The sequence below is a fragment of the Gobio gobio genome (assembly GCF_949357685.1).
Source record: "Gobio gobio genome assembly, chromosome: 14".
Lineage (NCBI taxonomy): Eukaryota > Metazoa > Chordata > Actinopteri > Cypriniformes > Gobionidae > Gobio > Gobio gobio.
The window spans coordinates 29,766,916-29,787,614 of NC_137107.1; the positions used below are offsets into that span (position 1 = coordinate 29,766,916).

General features: G+C 36.9%; 2 protein-coding genes across 7 annotated transcripts; one reads left to right on the forward strand and one right to left on the reverse strand.

Annotated features, from left to right (window-relative positions):
* Positions 1-1,259: 1,259 nt before the first annotated feature.
* On the forward strand, positions 1,260-7,980 carry cbr1l (carbonyl reductase 1-like). The gene is made up of 4 exons (XM_079835124.1): positions 1,260-2,020; positions 2,621-2,801; positions 2,907-3,030; positions 6,326-7,980. The coding sequence occupies exons 1-4, from the start codon at positions 1,732-1,734 to the stop codon at positions 6,563-6,565; spliced, it is 834 nt and encodes a 277-aa protein (XP_079691250.1). The 5' UTR covers positions 1,260-1,731; the 3' UTR covers positions 6,566-7,980.
* A 451-nt stretch (positions 7,981-8,431) lies between these two features.
* On the reverse strand, positions 8,432-20,019 carry LOC307137764 (B9 domain-containing protein 2). 6 transcript variants are annotated; one of them, XM_079835679.1, is made up of 8 exons: positions 17,594-17,671; positions 14,292-15,071; positions 13,267-13,536; positions 9,989-10,051; positions 9,761-9,905; positions 9,500-9,650; positions 9,308-9,418; positions 8,432-9,230 (listed from the first exon to the last, which is right to left on the reverse strand). In XM_079835679.1, the coding sequence occupies exons 3-8, from the start codon at positions 13,460-13,462 to the stop codon at positions 9,183-9,185; spliced, it is 714 nt and encodes a 237-aa protein (XP_079691805.1). In that variant the 5' UTR covers positions 13,463-13,536; positions 14,292-15,071; positions 17,594-17,671; the 3' UTR covers positions 8,432-9,182. The 6 variants fall into 6 exon arrangements, 5 of the variants coding, with proteins under 5 accessions (XP_079691805.1, XP_079691803.1, XP_079691802.1 ...); XM_079835677.1 differs by having other exon boundaries at positions 14,503-15,071; positions 17,594-17,623; XM_079835676.1 differs by lacking the exon at positions 17,594-17,671 and adding an exon at positions 15,090-15,323 and having other exon boundaries at positions 14,503-15,012.
* Between the last annotated feature and the right edge of the window lie 680 nt (positions 20,020-20,699).

Here is a 20,699-nt window from a genome sequence, read left to right on the forward strand (position 1 = left end):
TAAAACATCATTTAATTTAAATAACATGCAGACAATTACCCGTACTTTTTTTTTTACAGAGCAGGTGCTGTAAAAGCATTTAATGCACAATTAATTAAATTAAAGTAGGCTACTGTGGTAAATCATTAAAAAAGATGGTCATATATTTTTATTTTGTTGTAGTATTTCTATTGTCTTTCTTCGTTGCTTGTCTGAATATTATTTGATTTTAACACAACCTAATGTAATGCGTGATTCAAAATACAGTTAAAATACCTGTAAAAAAGAAAAAAAAAGAAGAAAAAAAAAACCTGTAGAATTCCTTAATATTTATACGGCTACATTCTTATTTTTACGGACTTTTTTTTTTTTTAACAGTGTGGCATCTTGTGCCACATGCAAAATTATTTGCTTTATTTAAACAGCAGATGGCAGCAAATGAACACAAATCACAATGAACAAGGAGGATTTTAAATGCTTTCTCTACACGTCCTCTTGACCCATGCACACTCACTGATGATATAGCCTACTATCAAGAAGATAATAAAAGCAAAACCTGTCGAATTTGAAATGTTTTGTGACATTAAAATTAGTTTTCTTTCGTTTGCATCTAGATTGGTTAGGCCTATCTTAAAGTTCCACCAGAGACAGGCTTCAAAAAATAAATTGCCTAAATAAATACAAAAGTGTTCCATCCAATCACTGCTGCGTACAGTACGAAACAACAGATTATTGTTCCTTCATTGCAACGTATTCATTGCCAAATATTTATTTTGAATGCTTGTTTCTTGATTTAGAGTTAATTTTACTAGGAAGGGTCCTCTTTGGCGCTCTAACACGGAATTTACACAACAGAACCCTTTTCACATTTCCGGGTTTCTCAGAGCGGAAGTCGTCATAGTTGGGTTAAATATTATAGCTGTGAATGAGAGAATACATTAATTATTTTTTGTGTGCCCATTTGCTCAAATAGAAAAAGAAAAACGACACAATAATGATTTCACAACTTTCAAAAAGAGGGAAAAAATAGAGTGAGATTGATAACGGCAGTCAAAAGAGATAAATATGTTAATTTTTACCATCACTAGATGCTGTATTAGAAACACCCTCACAGCAGCGGTAACTTGTTTATTTTTTTGTAATTTGATGCAAAAGTAATGAAATACAAAGTATTAGTGTTATAAATGTACATGTATATATATTTAATGAAAATACAAAAAAACGTTGCCCCGTTAAAACGCGTCATCACAGTCTGTGAAGCATTCTAGCCGGAGCTACTTCTCTCACTGTTTATGTATGACGAGTCACGCAGGTGCAGCGGTCCAGCTTGGTCTAAATAGTCCGAACCGTCGTGATTATTCAGGATAAGACAAAAACACGGTTTGGAAGATGGATTCATGATGTAGGCGCTCATGTAAATGTCGAACAAAAAAGGTTACGAGAGTGTACCTCAGCCAAACTAATATTTATCACATTTAATTTAATTTAAATTACCTACAGGCCTACATATATAACATAATGCATTTAAGTTAACTTACCCCTTGGCAATAAAACACAGCTATCAATGTTATCAACATGATAGCAAAAGTAAGCATGACTTAGCACTTTCTTTTGTTCTTGCCCGTTTTAGAGGTGGAGCTGCGTGCGGAACATTTCAGAAACTAGCATTTCAACATTAAACACCAGAGTGCAGGTTCTTTATTTTCGTGGCTTCGTTTCTTCGCTTAACGGCAGACGCTACAGAAACCCACAATGTCCACAAAAGTGGCTGTAGTTACAGGGGCAAATAAGGGCATCGGACTGGCGATTGTTAAAGGGCTCTGCAAGGCAGGTTTCAAAGGAGATATTCTCCTCACTGCACGGAATGAGAAACTGGGACAAGAGGCTACTGCTGGACTGCAAGCTGAGGGGTGCAAAAACGTAATCTTCCACCAACTTGATATTTGTGACCAAGGAAGCGCTCTAAAACTCAAGAAGTTTCTGGAGGAAAAGTACGGCGGCCTGGATGTTCTTATCAACAACGCGGGGTTTGCCTTCAAACGTTAGTTTTGAATGTCCTGTTTTCAACGCAGACCTGCGAAAATCTTCAAGTCTTAAATGCTCTGTCAAAAAGTGTTTTAAAAAATTATTATTTAAAAAATATATATTATTAGGCCATATATTCAGTGTTGGCCAAGTTACTATACAAAAGTAATTGACTAGCTATTTCAACAGTGTAATTAGATTATTGTAAGTACTCTCTCTAAAAAGTATTGCATTACTTATTAGCCTAGTAATTACTTTATAAATCCCATAGGCTATCAGCATAATCCCATGCTGACCCATTGAACAATATAAGAATAGACTTGAAACTGCTCTTTTAATTATTTCAAATAAATAATATAAATTATTCTTGAACTGACCAGTATTTAAATTAAGGTTACATCCCTTACTACTATTTCAAGGGAAAAGTAATTCAATTACACTAATTAATTACTAGTAATGCATTACACCAAACACATTATAATATATTATATTATTATGACACATTTCAATATATTTTCTCTAGACCTTGCTTTTTTCATTCCACATTTAATTACTATGTTTTACAAAAACACACATTCTGCATCATTTACATCTATTCAAAATTCTCTTCTTCTAGATTCAGCAACAGAGCCATTTGGAGAACAGGCTGAGGTGACCATGCGCACAAACTTCTGGGGAACACTGTGGGTGTGTCATGCTCTTCTTCCGATACTTCGACCCAATGCTCGAGTGGTCAGTGTGTCCAGCTTTGTTAGCAAGAAATCGCTTGACCAGTGCAGTCCTGAACTACAGTCAAAGTGTGTGAATCAATTTTTATAATAATTCATAAGGTAAAAAGCAAACCGTATATATATATATATATATATATATTATATTTTTGTTTTATGTTTACCTCCGGACAGATTCAGAAATAAAGATTTGGCAGAGGAGGAGCTGTGCCTGCTGATGGGAGAGTTTGTTCATGCTGCACAGACAGGAGATCATATGACTCAAGGCTGGCCAAACACTGCCTATGGTACCAGCAAGGTAACAAACATCCTTATTTGTCCCTGGCTGCATCCAAAAACACTGAAAAAACACGGCCTCTGCAGGCAGCCTACAAGGCACATTCGAATCCAATGATCATGTCACATCCTGTCTACTGAGATACCTTAATCTGATTGATTTTTGAAGCCTTCGCTGTCCAAGATATCCCACAATCCTGCACATTCCATTCCATGACAGAGCTATAAATACAAATGGTACCTGAAAGTTGCAGCTGGTGGTCAGTTTGTGTATAAATGTATGTTTTTACCAACCAGAAATTAGAATTGTAGTAATTAAATATTCATTAAGTTATCACCAAAACTCCCTTTATTTTGTTGTTGATCATTAAACCGTTATGATGCCTCAGAATTCTGTCCAAAATCAGTTTTGTGTGGTCCCTTCATTTGGCAAACGCAGCCTGCAAAGTCATTGCCTGATAAGGCAGTGCCAGCAAGACCTTCATTTATATATGGCGCTTTTTACCAAATTGATTGTTTCAAAGCAGCTTTACTTTGATAAAAGGAAATTAATGGAAGAGAGATTGTTTCGGCTGTACATCAGGGGCCCGTTTCAGAAAGGAGGTTAAGTGAAAACTCTGAGTAGGTTAACCCTGAAATAAGGGAAACTCTGGGTTTTCTGTTTCAGAATGGGAGGTATGTCAAACCCGAGAAAGCAGGGTAAGCCAAGCCCGTTTCTGAAAGAGAGGTAACTTATACTCAGAGTCAGTTACCAGGGTAACTTACTCTATGAACCTAACCTGGTCAGAAGCAGGTTTTCTTTGGTAAACCCAGAGTTTCTTTCGTTCTCCTCCCCCTTTTCAAAGCACCAGCAGTGTTTAAATACTTTATTCATTCATTAAAACGCCACAAATGCTTTTCTTACTGAGTATTTTGGTCATATTTCAAGTATAAATATAAAAAAAATTATAAATTTAATCTAAATCTAAAGTAAGCAAAGTTTACTTAAAACAAATTACATTTTCTGCCACTTGACAAAAATACAAAGTAAGAAAAGCATTCTTTGCAGGAACATTCATTGCTCATATTTTCATCATGAGGACACTGTCAAACTGACAAAAATGGCATGTCCTTTTATACAGGATCCTGACGTTCACTTGATAATCCTCTAGAAGTAACCTAATAATTCGAATTTCCTTTAGGATTTCCAGTGGTTGGACGCATTTATGACACTCATATACCCATCATCACACTTTCTGAAAACGGATTATTGTATGGAATGGAAGGATGCTGCCAGATGGTAGAACAAGATATATGGCATAACCACCACCACAGCTGTTAAATACATTTATTTACATTTTTATAGTCATCTTTATTTCCTACAAATACTTTATTCTTTTTCCTGTTGGGTGTTAATATTCTTCCTCCATCTCGTCTTCATCTGTCAGTGGTGCTGGTGTTTGGCTGGCCTGAGTAGAAGTCAATAATGTCATTACCCTGATTAATAAATGTAACCGGTGGGATCAGAGAACATTTCATTATGTGAAAAGAGCATAGACCCTTTTCACATTTCTGGGTTTCCGAAGCTGAAGTCGTCATAGTTGGGTTAACTCTTTTAGCGGTGAATGAGAGAATACATTAAATATATATTTCTGTGTCTCCATTTGCTCAAATAGCAAAAGAAACTCCACAATAGTGATTTCACAACTTTCAAAAAGATGGAAAAATTAAAGTGAGATTGATAACTCCAGTGAAAAGAGAGAAAGATGTTAATTTTAACTATCACTCCCATAGACGCTGTATTAGAAACACTCTCACAGCAGCGGTAACTTGATTTTTGTAATTTGATGCAAAAGTAATATAATACAAAGTATTAGTGTTATAAATGTACATACATAAAAAAATAATAATACAAAAAACGTTGCAGGATTTACGATATTGATGACCATTAAAACACGTCATCACAGTCTGAGAAAAGGGTCTATGTGGGAAAAGCTGCTGCACATTGGACACTGAATGATATTTATTTAATATGTCAAATGTTTGTAAAGTCATTAAACCTACACCCATGAACATTTTATGCTTAAAGCTTTTCCTGATTGAATTATGTTTTTTTAATTTATTTTTTTAGCTGCTGCCACATTCTTTGTTTGCCTTTTGGATACCATGAAAATTAAACTTAATTAAAATAATTAAGAATTAAACTTGTGTATTGACCCAGAAGTATGTAAAAGTCTTTTTGTTGGGTGCTGTTGCCATGGTGAATCGTAATTTCGGAGCTCCATTGATCGTGGCTTTTCATAGTTGGAATGCATGAGCTTAACTCAGAGTCAGTCTACTCAGAGTTGATTGAACTACCTCAATTCAGCTGCTCTGAAACCCAAAACTCAGAGTTTCCCATCTCAGAGTAAGTCAACTCAGAGTTCAGGTTTAAACTCAGAGTTGGTTGAACCTCCTTTCTGAAACAGGCCCCAGCTCTAGAAAAAATGTATTGTCCAGCTAAAGTAAGTTTTGATTGATTCATTTCCGTTGTAAAAAATCATTAGTTATTTACTCTGGGGCCACTTACACGACACCATTTTCAACCAAAATAGGAAACTCTCAATGCGTTCCGGCCGCCCATCCGCACGACAACAGTGTTGATGACTAGAGAAGGCAAACCTTGAGAGAGGCTTTGAAATAGTTCTGAAACGATACCGTTATCATCTTCGTGTAAACTTCAAAAAACGTGAATCCGCAAGAACGGTGACGACATGCACATAAGCACCACGTATTTAGTCCATGGGCAAGCGTGTTTTAATACACATGTGCGCAGGTGCGTAGTTTTTCTTTACAAAATGACCTCCAAATTACTTGTCTGGCATGCATAATACAGCGTTTTTAGTCGTTTCCAATCATTTTGATAACGTTTTCATCTGTAAAGAGGGAAAGTGAAGTGAAGGAGGCCTTCACAGGGGAGAGTCTAGTTGACACGGTCTCTGCTGACACTTCAGGGCTTTATTGTGGTCGTCATTATGGTCTAGGCGTAGGTCCACCATCTGATCTGGATCCGGCAGACTACTGTAAAGTTAAACCTTGGGATAAACAGAGAGAATAATATTAGTGTAGATGCCATTCTTCAACGAGTACATCAGGTGTTATGTGAAGTGTTCCCGATTCCGGCTGACAAAGTTAATGCAGCTGCCTAACAAGTCAGCTGCCTAAGTTTTCGGATGCAGCCCCTAACATTCTAATGATTTGCTAGGTTGTGTATCTTAGCAATAAGCAGGCCCAGACAAAATCTGTCAGAAAAGGAATTTGTTGTCACTGAACCGTATTTGTTTTCTCTCATTTTTTAGATTGGTGTGACTGTGCTATCAAAGATCCAGGCTCGAGTTCTCAGCGAGACGAGGCCAGGGGATGGTATCCTTCTGAATGCTTGCTGTCCGGGATGGGTGCGGACTGATATGGCTGGACAAAATGCTACCAAGAGTCCAGAGGAAGGAGCAGAAACTCCTGTTTATCTGGCTATGCTGCCTGTAGGAGCCAAAGAGCCGCATGGACAGCTAGTGTGGGACAAGACTGTACAGGAATGGTAGAGTTAAGAAAACAGGCACCATCAATTCATTCCATCTAAAAAATAATGTCATGATTACATCTGAAAGTAACTGACTTTTCCAAAATATACTGACATGTTTACATTATGAGAGGCATACTGTAAAATTTGACTTCTACTACATGAAATTACATTTGAAAAAGCTTTAACATGTACTTGGCACAAGTTTTCTTGAAAGTAATTGTATGGTTTATGAGTTCTCCATATCGGATGTTCAGCATCTTTAGGGGTCATTTTGTTTATCTCACTGATAAATAGAAGATAAACAGATTGTGGCCCTCAAATCCTTCTTCCACAGAACAGATCTGCACAAACTGAAATCTCTGTATACATTCCTATTTTATGAAGCTAAATAAATATTTAGTTTGCCAAAATATTTGTGAATTTGTGATCTTGAATTGTAACGTAACCGTTAAAATGACTGGTTGTCAGCCTTTACTGCATTCACATTCTTCATGCTCAAAAGTTATTTCTGCTGACATCATGTGCTTGTTTTAGGATAATTGAAGCATTAGTTAGAGAAATATTTACTGTATTATACAAGATGGCTTTTGTGCCCTACAATTCATACACAATCATACCCGCCTCACCACTCAGGGTACATATATGAAGTAAAACAACACTGATGTTATGCAAGCTTTTGTTGCCTCAGACTCTGCTCTTAAGAAATCAAAGCCACCATAAAACTAAACTGATAATATTTGGCAGTATCTTAACCTTATTGGCCAACAGAAAGCAGTTATCATTGCAGAGAATTACTTATCTGCCAGTTTATAGATGGAAATTTGTTAGCGGATTAACTGCCCACTCTCAGTGTCCTTAAACATGAAAACATCTTGTTTGAGTCATGATCACAATATTACTACACTGAAGCTAAGCAAAAGCAATAATATCTTATTTCATTCACTACTTTTGTTTGAAATAATTAGATAAATGTTTCCTTAAGTATTTACTTTGTCACACCCTGTAACTGGATAGGCCAGACAAGCACTTTTAAAACAGTTCTGAATCATTGAGGAAGTATGGTAGATGTGTAACCAGTAGAGGGAGCCATAGATTTACATTGTCTGAATTTATGAGGGGAAAAGCCTGCAACAGAATCTCTTGCCAGTCTAATAATTATTGGAGCTTAAAATTCATACGCAGAATGTCAAAACACCTTTTATCAACAAAAATTATGTAAAATAAAATATATCAGTATTAATTTTTCATTAATTTGTGAAAAGTGCAAGTAATACTAATTTATCTTCAGCCCAGTTGTTTCACTAGGGGGCAGCATAGGACACAAATCTAAAGAATATTCTCAAGCTAGACTCATTCATTTCCTCTCCTCTCCTGTTGTATGCACATGGTTGTATATTTATTCAAATTTTAATTAAAGTATACTATTACCATGTTTAAATGAATTCGGCTTTTTATATATCAGGAATGTTTGTCATGAAGCCCCATGGATGGATCATGGATAAAATAAATCCTTTCAACTTATATATATAAATAACCTGTAAATAAAACCTGTAGCTTGCTTTTTTGCCAAATAATGTTGTCAGAGAAATACCATAACCAAGTTTAGTGTTTTGTTCATCCCTTATATTTAAAATACCTAAAAAAAATATATATATACATTTAAATATATATATATATATATTGATGATTTAATCAAATTTTTATGGTCATTAAAAATAAAAATCCCCTCTGCGCATCACTTTTGGTACTGTACAGTATATATATTATAATTTTCTCACCTAACAAACAGGTACATCGAGATCATTCATTGTATTTAACTGTTATTCTATTATATGTTCAGTAAGATCATTAAATAAAATGCAGTGTACAAACATACCAGCGTATATACAACATACCACTTTTAATTCACTTCCCTTATAGAAATCAAACAACAAAAGCCTTGCCAGCTCTGAAGCCACAACAAAATAGCTGGCAGGAAATTGTCTTTCCTGAACACCTGTAACAAATGTGGAGACGGGGAAAAACAACTCAACATAAAAACACTGAAGGGTGATCACAATTATACAGCAATAACACCAACAGCTCTGACTTAAAAAAAAAAAAAAAAAAAAAACTTGAACTAAATTGTAGCAACATTGCTTAGTATTGGAGCTAATACATTATGATATTAAAGCAGTGTATTATGTGTTTTAAGAAGGATTCATAACAACAACAACCAAAAAAAGCAAGCACATTTAAAAACAGACGTCCGTTCCGCTGCCAACAGCATAATTAAGCATAAATTGAGCCTAGGCATCAGAACAATTATTAAAATCAATGTTAAAGCAATGCTTTATTGTTGACCGGAAGTACAGAATCTTCTGAAAACAGAGCTGAGAGACATATCATTTTCAACTTTGTTCAGTTCAAGTTTGTATGATCACAATATGATTTACCTGCTAAATAATATTAAACACTTTGGGCACCTTTATATCAAACAATGAATACAATATCTACGTGTGATAAAGTGGAGTCAAGTAAAACAAAAAGGCCAAGATGACAAAAAGAGGAATAAAATGGTTCCCCTCAGAAAATACTGGGCCTCAAGATGTTCCTCTCTTGATTTTGCTCATGAGGACCAATAGGAAACGGTACTTTCAGCAACACTTGCAGTTCTTCACAATCATATTTGACAGCTGTTCTACCTGAGAAAAGTTACATTGAGTATTAATTAGATTCGATTTCTGTTGAGCACTAAGTGAAAAAAAAAATCTATTCTGACCTTATGTTGTCGCCCCACATAGTAAAGGATGGTCAGTGGCTCTAGAACCTGAGGTACGCAGCAGGGTTGAGCAGATGCACCAGGATTATGATGCCTATACAGTGCAAGAACCTGTAGACAAACAACATCGGACAACGTCATTTCTAAACAGTCCAGTAATGAAACATCTGTTAGTCTTTATTGGTAGCCTACCTGTGAGTACTTATTTTCTGAAGTCCAGAAGTAAGAGCAAGAGCCAGTGCAATAGTTGGCATTGTAACCAGAAGGTTCATGTATCCACTTCCAGCCCAGGTCTTTGCGGAAGTCAATGTACAGGCTCCTCACACAGCAGCCCTCAGACTTTCTGCATTAGGCATGAAGGTAAATTACTGTGAGGCTTTTGATATAGTACATAAACATTATATATAAAAGGAATGTCATGTTTTCCTTTATGCTGAATCATAAAAGGCTCACTCGGTACAAACTGCATCAGTTTGCCGTTTTCGGCGAGATTTTGATGGGCTTTGGCCGTCAGCAGAAAGTGACATTACCAAAAGGTGGGGCCTTGGCTCATGTTCTGTTAAGGGGCCTTTATCCCCTCTTGGTGTTACAGATAAACCTACATACACAAATATAGCTTATATATATTAGCTTGTTCTATCAACTTCAAGACATACAGGATTTGAATTTTAATTCACAAACCTGATATTCTGAATTGAAAGCCCTCGTTACAGGGCACCTGTAACTGAAATCCTTGCTCCGGTTCTAGGAATCACATTTTAGAAAGTTTAATTTAATATGCATACATTTAATTTTCATGTAATAAACATTCCTTTAGAAACTGATGCACCACAGTGTCAGTGTTTTCAGTAATATAAAAATAAACATTGTCAACAACAAACTTAAAGCTGCAGTCTGTAACTTTTTGCGCTCTAGCTGTTAATAAACAGAACTGAATGCGTCTTGCGGAAGAACACTGCAGCCGGAGCTACTTCGCTCTGTTTATGTCTATGGCGAGTCACGCAGGGACTGTGCTCCTCCGCAGAAGTTCCTACCAGACAAGCCTGAAATAGTCCCATTATAAACACTTATTATAAGGGTACCATTATGATTCAGGGTAAGACAAAAACACGGTTTGGAAAACGGATTCATGTTGTACATACTCATTATATAATTTTTGTAAATCTTGAACACAAAAAAAAGTTACGGACAGCAGCTTTAAATAGATAAAATCTATAAAAATGTAAATGCAAATGCAAAAAGAACTACCTCAGAAAGGGTTACAGGTTTACAGTGTGACAGGTTTGCAAATTTTGGGTTTAAGCAGTGTTATTTTCTGATTATTGATTTACTAATCGAATATTTATTAATATCTTGAATTAGCTTTTATTTTTATATTCAGTTCACATTTTAATTTTTAGTAATTTTGTAATTCAGTAATTTTTGTAGCTCATACATATATATATATATATATATATACACACTCACCTAAAGGATTATTAGGAACACCTGTTCAATTTCTCATTAATGCAATTATCTAATCAACCAATCACATGGCAGTTGCTTCAAGGCATTTAGGGGTGTGGTCCTGGTCAAGACAATCTCCTGAACTCCAAACTGAATGTCAGAATGGGAAAGAAAGGTGATTTAAGCAATTTTGAGCGTGGCCTGGTTGTTGGTGCCAGACGGGCCGGTCTGAGTATTTCACAATCTGCTCAGTTACTGGGATTTTCACGCACAACCATTTCTAGGGTTTACAAAGAATGGTGTGAAAAGGGAAAAACATCTAGTATGCAGCAGTCCTGTGGGCGAAAATGCCTTGTTGATGCTAGAGGTCAGAGGAGAATGGGCCGACTGATTCAAATTGATAGAAGAGCAACTTTGACTGAAATAACCACTCGTTACAACCGAGGTATGCAGCAAAGCATTTGTGAAGCCACAACACGCACAACCTTGAGGCGGATGGGCTACAACAGCAGAAGACCCCACCGGGTACCACTCATCTCCACTACAAATAGGAAAAAGAGGCTACAATTTGCACGAGCTCACCAAAATTGGACAGTTGAAGAGTGGAAAAATGTTGCCTGGTCTGATGTGTCTCAATTTCTGTAGAGACATTAAGATGGTAGAGTCAGAATTTGGCGTAAACAGAAGGAGAACCTTGTTACCACTGTGCAGGCTGCTGGTGGTGGTGGTGGTGGTGTAATGGTGTGGGGGATGTTTTCTTGGCACACTTTAGGCCCCTTAGTGCCAATTGGGCATCGTTTAAATGCCACGACCTACCTGAGCATTGTTTCTGACCAGTGTTGGGGAAAGTTACTTTGAAAAGTAATGCATTACAATATTGCGTTACTCCCTTAAAAAGTAACTAATTGAGTTACTTAGTTACTTTTTAAGAAAAGTAATGCGTTACGTTACTTTTGCGTTACTTTTTCTCACCTGGGCTGGGCTTGTTTCTGTAAAAAAGTTATATTTTTGTGCAACGGTAAAGACCTCTTCATACTAAAATTGAAATAATAAGCCCCAGGCTGAGGTAAAAATGCGAATTCACACATGAACAGTAGAGGGCGCAGCTCTGCTGTGCTGCCATTCTGGATAATGGTAGAATAGGATGCAGGAGAAAAAAGCGGGAGGAATATTTGAGGAATACTTCATCTTTATTGTGCAATTGAGATAAATAAATGCTCACATTTAGTCTAGAACTACAATAACCATCATGTTAACACACAACGCCTCTGCACTTATTTTTCTCAACATGGGGGCAGGAGAGCTGTCAGTCAAATTAATGTGAAAAAGTAACTTGCGTTACACACCCTCCAGGAACTTGCGTTCTGCTAGTGAATGACGCCTTGTGGTGCCATACCAGAGAGGCATGAAATCGCTCTCACGGACCTTTTCCTGGACCGTTCCCACCTGGTGGAATAACCTGCCTATCTCAATTCGTGCGGCCGAGTCTGTAGCCATTTTCAAAAAACACCTAAAGACACATCTCTTCCAGCAGCACCTGACCAATCAAGAATAGCACTTATCATTCTATTCATTTTCTGTCTGTCTAATTTATTATAAAAAAAAATAATTAAAAAAAAAAAGTCCTGTGTGTTGTGCTAGATTAACTGAGACTTGTTACAGCACTTGCATACTTTTGCCCTTGACTGTTCTAGTTGCTTCTTTTGCTCTCATTTGTAAGTTGCTTTGGATAAAAGCGTCTGCTAAATGACTAAATGTAAATGTACTTTTTTGAAAAAGTAACTCAGATATTTTGTTGTAAATTTGAAAAGTAATGCGTTACTTTACTAGTTACTTGGAAAAAGTAATATTATTACGTAACTCAAGTTACTTGTAATGCATTACCCCCAACACTGTTTCAGACCATGTCCATCCCTTTATGACCACCATGTACCCATCCTGATGGCTACTTCCAGCAGGATAATGCACCATGTCACAAAGCTCGAATCATTTCAAATTGTTTTCTTGAACATGACAATGAGTTCACTGTACTAAAATGGCCCCCACAGTCACCAGATCTCAACCCAATAAAGCATCTTTGGGATGTGGTGGAACGGGAGCTTTGTGCCCTGGATGTGCATCCCACAAATCTCCATCAACTGCAAGATGCTATTCTATCAATATGGGCCAACATTTCTAAAGAATGCTTTCAGCACCTTGTTCAATCAATGCCACGTAGAATTAAGACAGTTCTGAAGGTGAAAGGGGGTCAAACACAGAATTAGTATGGTGTTCCTAATAATCCTTTAGGTGAGAGTGTATATATATATATATATATATATATATATATATATATATACTTTTTTATATTTTTATTAAGACATTGGGTATTTTAATAGATACAGTTGAGAGGGTCTTTTGAAGTGTTTTGCTTGGTTAATTTTATGATGTTAGATAATAGTTTCAATGGGATTTATAGCTCTAAAATACAACAAAGTGTACTGTAGCATGTGGCAAGCAAAACTGATTCTCACCCGTCTTCTGCAGCCAGTCCTTTAAGGTTGACGTCACATCAAACGCCACCCACTTGCCCTTCACTTGATTGGAAATGAAGCGTGAATTCAGGTAGCGCGTCTTGTTCCCAGTGCCCTGGTACAGCTCCAATCTCTGCTCTGAATTAAGAATTTTAGGTTCCTTGATGCGCAAACGGAGCTCCGCCAGGGAGAGCATGGGGTTTGAACCCAATTTGTGCTTTATATCTGTGATGTTGAACAATATGTGATTTTTTGGTGTTTTTTCTGTCACTGGTGATAAGATAGAGAGAAGAATGGAAAATAAGCATGTATGTTTATATATATATATTATATATTATATATATATATTATATATATATATATATATTACAAGAAATTGTATGAATGGAGCACCAAAAGAATGAAGTGGAGAACAAAGGGTGTGTTTTATATGTAGGCCTACGAGAATGACAAGGATTTCATATGTACCAATAAAATAGTCATCCAGCAACGATATATTCGTGCTCTCATTTTACAAAATCTAAATCTAGTAATACTTCAATCTAAAGGTAATACTTCAATGATGACTCAAATTGATCAGAATCATTTAAACAAACTCATATACAGGCTAGTTTTAAGAGACAATAATAGATCATTAATCATTAGGAGTAAATAATAGATTGCATAATACTTCATAATTCATTCTAATAGGCTGATTTTGATGCTCAAAAATTATTATTATTATTATCAATGTTGAAAACAGTTTTGCTGCTTGTGGAATACAAGTGAATACTTTTTTTTCAGGATTCTTTGATGATTAGAAAAGAACAGGATTTAAAAAATTTAAATGGTACTGTGCATATATATTTTCATTTTCATGCTTGTAAAAGGCATGGGAAACCTCAAAGCGAGTGGCTGTTATCATCGTCTTTGCAACCAACACTAAAACATCCCCAACAAGTGTTGTCTTATATTAGTCCAAATATGGATTTAAGAGACAATAAGAAATCAAGGGATGTTTGGAGATGAGTGATACTGTAATTTACCAAGATACACTCGATCCAGGATCTGAGTCACTTCATTAGCATTCTCTTAGCAGCCTTCCTTCCTGTTTGTGGTCAGATAATTTGCACACACCCTCAGTCCTCTGAGGAAATCGGCAGGCACATGGCATCATAGGCTCTAACACTAAGAAAGGCACTGCAATCATTCAATAAGCAACAGGCTAGACAATAGAGAAAGGATAGACCCACTCACTTCGTTTCATTGTGAACTTGTGAACCTCTTTAGCATAGTATTCCTCCTCATTAGGATCTTCTATTGGCTGTTGTACAGGATCTGCCGCCTGCTCCTGATTTAGCTCTAAAGTGCTGTTGTACACTGAGATCAGTTCTGCTGGGATGTTTTCTAACTCCTTTTCCTCATCTACTTCTGGTTCCTTAGGCAGTCGTAGCTTGCTGAGAATCTGTCCTCGAATGGCTTCAATGCGCTTTCTCTTTATCAGTTCCAGGTCTAAAGGATTGCATGTTGACAATGCTTCGCTATAGTGCACAAAACCCAAAAGGCATTGCAATACCAGTAATAAGCTCTCCGCTCTCATGGTCGGCGTTGCTGGAATTTATCTTCAGTCTTTGAGAGTGGCAATGGATGGTTACAGGCTGGTTAAAGGGTCTCGAGCACTTCTGGATATAATGCTGGCCTCACTTTAGCATTGCTACAGGCTACAGCATAAGCTGGTGTTGTCGTCTTCGCTTCAAACCCAACGGCCTGAATCAGAAACCAAACATCACCAAGATATGGATGCTGGCACAACAGCCTCAATGGATCTGGAAAAAGAAACTCACCAATGAAGTCAGAGGTCCAATGAACATACGCAATAGATGTCCTTACAAGCAACCAAGCTTCATTTACAGTACATAGTTTCCACTTGATAACCTCAACGGCTTCTTGCGTCCCGCTCAACAGAAAAAAACAAATACACGTGTTCGAGATTCAAAGTTATATCAGTTATTTTCGTGTGCCATCCTCTTGTTCTGAACAGTTTGCTCTCAACTCAAGGAATGACAAAAGAGGAAAAGGAAGCAGCACAGTTTAACCAAATGACACAACACTTCCTTTGCAGCACACTAGTTTCCCCTGAAGATTTAACCCGCACTGTAGACAATATGTGAGGCAAAGTGTTTCAACGCATGATGGCATTCACATGCCTGGAGTCAGCTGGTTATTCCTATCCACTCAGCAAAGAATTAAACCTTTAGAATGAAACAAGATGTTAGGAATTCTGTACCTAATTAAACAAGAATTCAGGAAAGAATCCTTAACAACCCACTTGTTCTGACCAAGAAAGAGAACTATAAAATACCTATAACAATAACTATATACGCATCCACACCAACACACAATAACTTTATTTTATGCAGTTATGACGTCTGCCACTTTAAATGCTCAAGCTCTTAAAGGTCAGATGGATTCCGATTGGCTGTCAATGTTTTCATTGTTCATCAACTAAAAAAATTACTATAAAGAGAACTATATTAGCGTCCACACCAACGTATGATAACTTTGTTTAATCAGAAGGGCATGCTGCCTGCAGTTATCAGTCGTCTAAATACTGAAATTCCTAAAAATCACGTGGATTCTGATTGGTTATCATTTAACAACTGGAAATTGGATAATTCTGAAAAGTGATTCCATTCGCGCGATATTGTTCCTCAATGTCATTATCGTTAAGGTGTGCACTTTCCTATTTTCATATAACTACAATGATTATTAATTTTATTAACATTTGTGAGAACAGGATACAGTAGTCGGGCTGCACTTATACTGGGGTAGCATCACACAAATAAGCAACTCAGTCAGCCATTAATAACGAGAGAAAAAGTGTTGAATACTAATGAGGGTAACCAGGATAAAGTGAGTAGAGTTTACCTGATCAGGTGATCTCAAAATGGCGGCACAGATGGCGACCCTTTCCATGTAAAAACATATAAATAGCCTGAAATACTTTACAAAATCGAAGAACAAATGGGTATGAATTTGACCAAAACAAAGGTGCTCGCCAGCGCAAACTTTCTGGAAAACTTTACACTGAACTGTGGTCCATGATAATTACATACTAGTTGGGTGTGCTCTGGGGCTCCACCATCTTTCAGATGGAAATTTGGTGTTGTGCTGAATTTGATGTGAGTTATCGTGGCCTTGAGGCTACTGATATCTCATGTGCGTATACATGATTTTAAATAAACTTTTCAAAAGTATTATTCCTTTATTTACATAAATATCTTTTTTGATAAGTAAGAAACTAATGAGTGCCCTTTTAAATAAGTTATCTGGGTATGTTAAGGGAACATTTAAATCGCACAACACAGAAAGTATGCTAGAACGGCAGTTTATCTGTTGAATAATCTTCCACAGCTTGTGTTTACAGAAAGCAGACGCAATTCCCACAGAGGGTCTCCTACTTTCAAACTTGAGAACTCTTAGTAGAAAGGAGACAGATTTTAACAGCGAATAAGCAGAGCCACCAAATGATGACAACTGAACACTTGTCAACGTTAAAAAAACAACCCTCCCCCAGCTCTCTTTAGGTCTAAATAAAGAAACCGATTTTAGAGAGGAACTGATGAACTTCAGTACAAGTAGGACGTGAAACAACGCATTCAAATACTTCTAACAGCCAAAGTTTCCATTTCTCATACAGGATGGTGTCAACAGTTTTTTTATTTATTTTTTCCTCGCCCATTCAGAGGACAGACCAAGTAGAGCCTTTGAAAACCTTGAGTTGTAAAGTTTTAAACTTCCTCGATGTTACATGAAACATACAGTATACACAAAAATGCTGTGATCTTACTTGCTCTTTTGTCTTTTTTAGTCTCACTAAAACAGTTAGTAAGTCCACACAGGAAATGAGCAAAATGTGACAGAGCTGTATCTCACTATCTACCAAACACAGAGCCTGCTACAAAATGCCTGTCACAGAAAGAACTATGAACTAAGAAATATATGCTCATACAACTGAACGAGAAGCCTTTTTTTTTTCTTTGAAAGGTCCTTCCCACCAAGCATTGATGATGAATGATTTAAAAATGGTTGATTCAAAAATGATTCACCTGATTCTGAAAACTGCCCAATTTAATTGCATCAAAACAAAATACAATTCTATCAAACATACAAAGTGTACAAAAATGTTTTGAAAAATGAAATTTAAAAAAGTATTATTTGAGATCCGAAAACACATTATCAGTCTGTAAACGTATCCATCACTCACTATTTCACTATAACTATTCATCTTTACATTCACACACACCTTATATGAGAACCTCCTGTCCAATATAACAAAATATTTTACCTTCTTTTCACTCCACATATCTCTGATCTGAAATGTGTGACAGTCTGCAGTCCGTTCTCAGCTCTCCACACCATATCTGTCAAAGTGGCGTAGAATAACGCACAGCTCTAGTTCAACTGTGCCCATGGCAACCGTATGGAGTCTGTAACGGTCTGCGCCACTGTAAATGAGATCTGGCGAGCGCAACTGTGGGCCTCCTCCCACAAACATCTCGGCAAGTTGATCCTGCCAGGATCCCAGCGGCCGCCATGTCGCGCATTGAAGGCGATGCTGTCCTGGGCTTGATGGTACATGGATGTAACCATAACCATACAGCTGGCATCGCCCAAAAGAGTCCTGATGCCACACTTGGAGGTGAAGCTTTGGCCATCCTGGAGGTAGAAAACACATCCTATATATTAAATCATGTTTAAGTGGTTGTAAACTCTTTCTAAGACACTGAAACATAATACAAATTAGAGGTCGACCGATTGATCAGTTTTGGCAAAAAATCCATACTGATAGTTTTTCTGGGTTGTGTCCATTGTTGGAGTGGCTGCCATTATACAGTATGAGAGCGCCCTCTTTTGCCGGAATCACTGACGCCTCGTGCTGTTTGTTTTGACACGCGAGACACTTCAGATGCGGATTTAAAACATCGACAACGAAATGGAGTGTGCAAACTAAACTACAGTACATGTTTTCATATTAATATAAAGTAATTAGCTCATTTGACTAGATGCTGAATTAGTTGAGAACATCAGTATGAGGCTTCAGAGGCCACTAACATTAATAGCAAATCAAGCAGTTAAAACAATGTGAGAAAAACACACAAAGACCAAAATGTTTGATGTCATGATAGTTACCATCTATTTGCATTAGTCTATGTCCAAAGCTGGTTACTTTTATGCATTTGTTAGCCAGCGAAGTTACATATTTAATGCTAGTGACATGAAAAAAACAAATTGATATGTTCCTGAGGCCGACAGAAACATAAACAAATCAGAAAAACCACAAACAAATCAGAAAAACCACTACAAATCAGTAACTTCAAACTATGCTACTTTTTTTTTTATTCTTGAAAGTAATTTTTGCATGTTTGGTAATTAAACTGTTTTGGACCGCCACTTGAATTTAACGTGACGAGATGAATCTGTGAGTTGTCCTAGCCGTGACACAACGCTACACTTCTCGCCCGGTGTGCGACCGCCATATTTTATAATCATCAAATGTTACAAAATAAGAAGCATACATACATACTGTATACTCATATGTATACTTAATCATAATATAAATAATTTTATTCCATTTAAAAAGTATGTTACATTTTCATGGTTCAGTACTGTGTTTTAAGGGTAATAAAGTTCAGCACTATTTTAGTTTTCATTCAGTAAATCCATTTAAAAAACTATCGGTTAATTAATTGTTACCGGCCAGTCCAGCAAATACCTTGTAGGCCCTTAGTAGTGTAGTGCAAATCAATGGGATGGCTCCAGTATGCCATGTCGCCTGTTTGAGGCATGTCCACTTGAGTTTGACCTTCCTTCAGACCAGAAAGAAGCCTCCATGCTCCTCCTGAACGGCACAAAGTGAAAAAAGGTTTTGTAGTTTATATTTATGCAAACTTTGGCACATCAAATAAGCATTAGAACAATCTTTACACCGTTAAAATGTAAGGAAAACACAATAATTCTCAGTAAGATCTGTGTTTTTGACACAGCTAGTGTAAACTTCAGTTTTTAACACAGTATAAAATAGTAAACAATAATACAAAAAAGACACCTGTGTGTACACCCCATTTGCAGAAGAGGCTGTTCTGTGGGAAACCGGTGGCCCCAATGATCTGCCCAATTATATGCAATTCTGCCATAAGAGTCCTGAAATTACATTATATAGTTTGTTGGTTATCACATTCATCCATTCAAATTGTCATATACCAATTTCATGCACTGTATTAGCATATTCCACTATTATATTTGTTTTTAGATTCATATATTTTCGATGTAATTGTTCTTTTTTGCTCCAACATATATTCACTATGTCAGTTTATATATGTCTGCTTAATTTATACTGTATCGTTGTTGTTTGCATTGATACAATTTGCTTCATAAACATCTATAATGAAATCGGCTATAACATTTTTCGTTTTTAGTTGTCTTGCTACAGATATCTAACTCAATCTTGTAACTAGGGTAAATTAAAACTAGCAGAACTGCTAACGCTAGCTAATTAGCGACCTGACCATCTACACTCCTTTTTTCATGTTTCACAACGCCATAACCAAAGCAGACTAACTTAGTTAAAATGAACACGCGTACCACGATTTACACAATCATTCATTGATCAGCAATGCAGGTAAGACTGTAAAGCGAGCAATAATGTTAACCCAGTAAGCAATTGTTCACTGTGTACACAGCGCCTTCAGGCTTGATTTCCTTAGCAACCTGTCTATGTTAGCAACCCACTTCCTCATGTTCTGTGTTTTGGTTTGACAAGGTTATTTACTGCCATCCGGCGGCAAGAGCTTGCGTTACATTACAAGCAAAGAGGAGAAGACACAGAATACCATTTGCACTTCAATGACAGATGTGTTTTAAGGCACAGTGTCATTTCAACACATTTCTCTTAGCATAAAACTAAATTTCAATGGAATTTAATTTAGCCATTTCATTCCCTAAAAAGGAACCACAAAGATATGCATAACATTTGTTGAACTTATTTTATTAACATAAAAAACACAGATACAGGGTGGACAGAGGGGAAATGGGGTGCACAGGAGATCAAGCAAGAACTGACGAATGCAATGTAAGTCGCTTTGGATAAAAGTGTCAGCAAATGTAAATGTAATGCTGCGTGGAAAGCTGGGTAGTGCTGGGTGGCCCACTCCTGTTTGCCAGTTCATAGCAATGCCACATGCAGTCCCGTTGCTGGCCGTATTGTTGCCCTAAGTGTAATTACTTTATGGTTAATATACTAAAAAGTTAATCTACAATGACATTCAGAAACACACAGACATCAACAATCAGCACACGAATCTCAACAATGGTGACAATCAAAAATGCCATGCTGCAATGCATGTTGGGTAGTGTTGGGTCCGAGTCCACCTTTGTCGAGTTCGAGTCAAGTC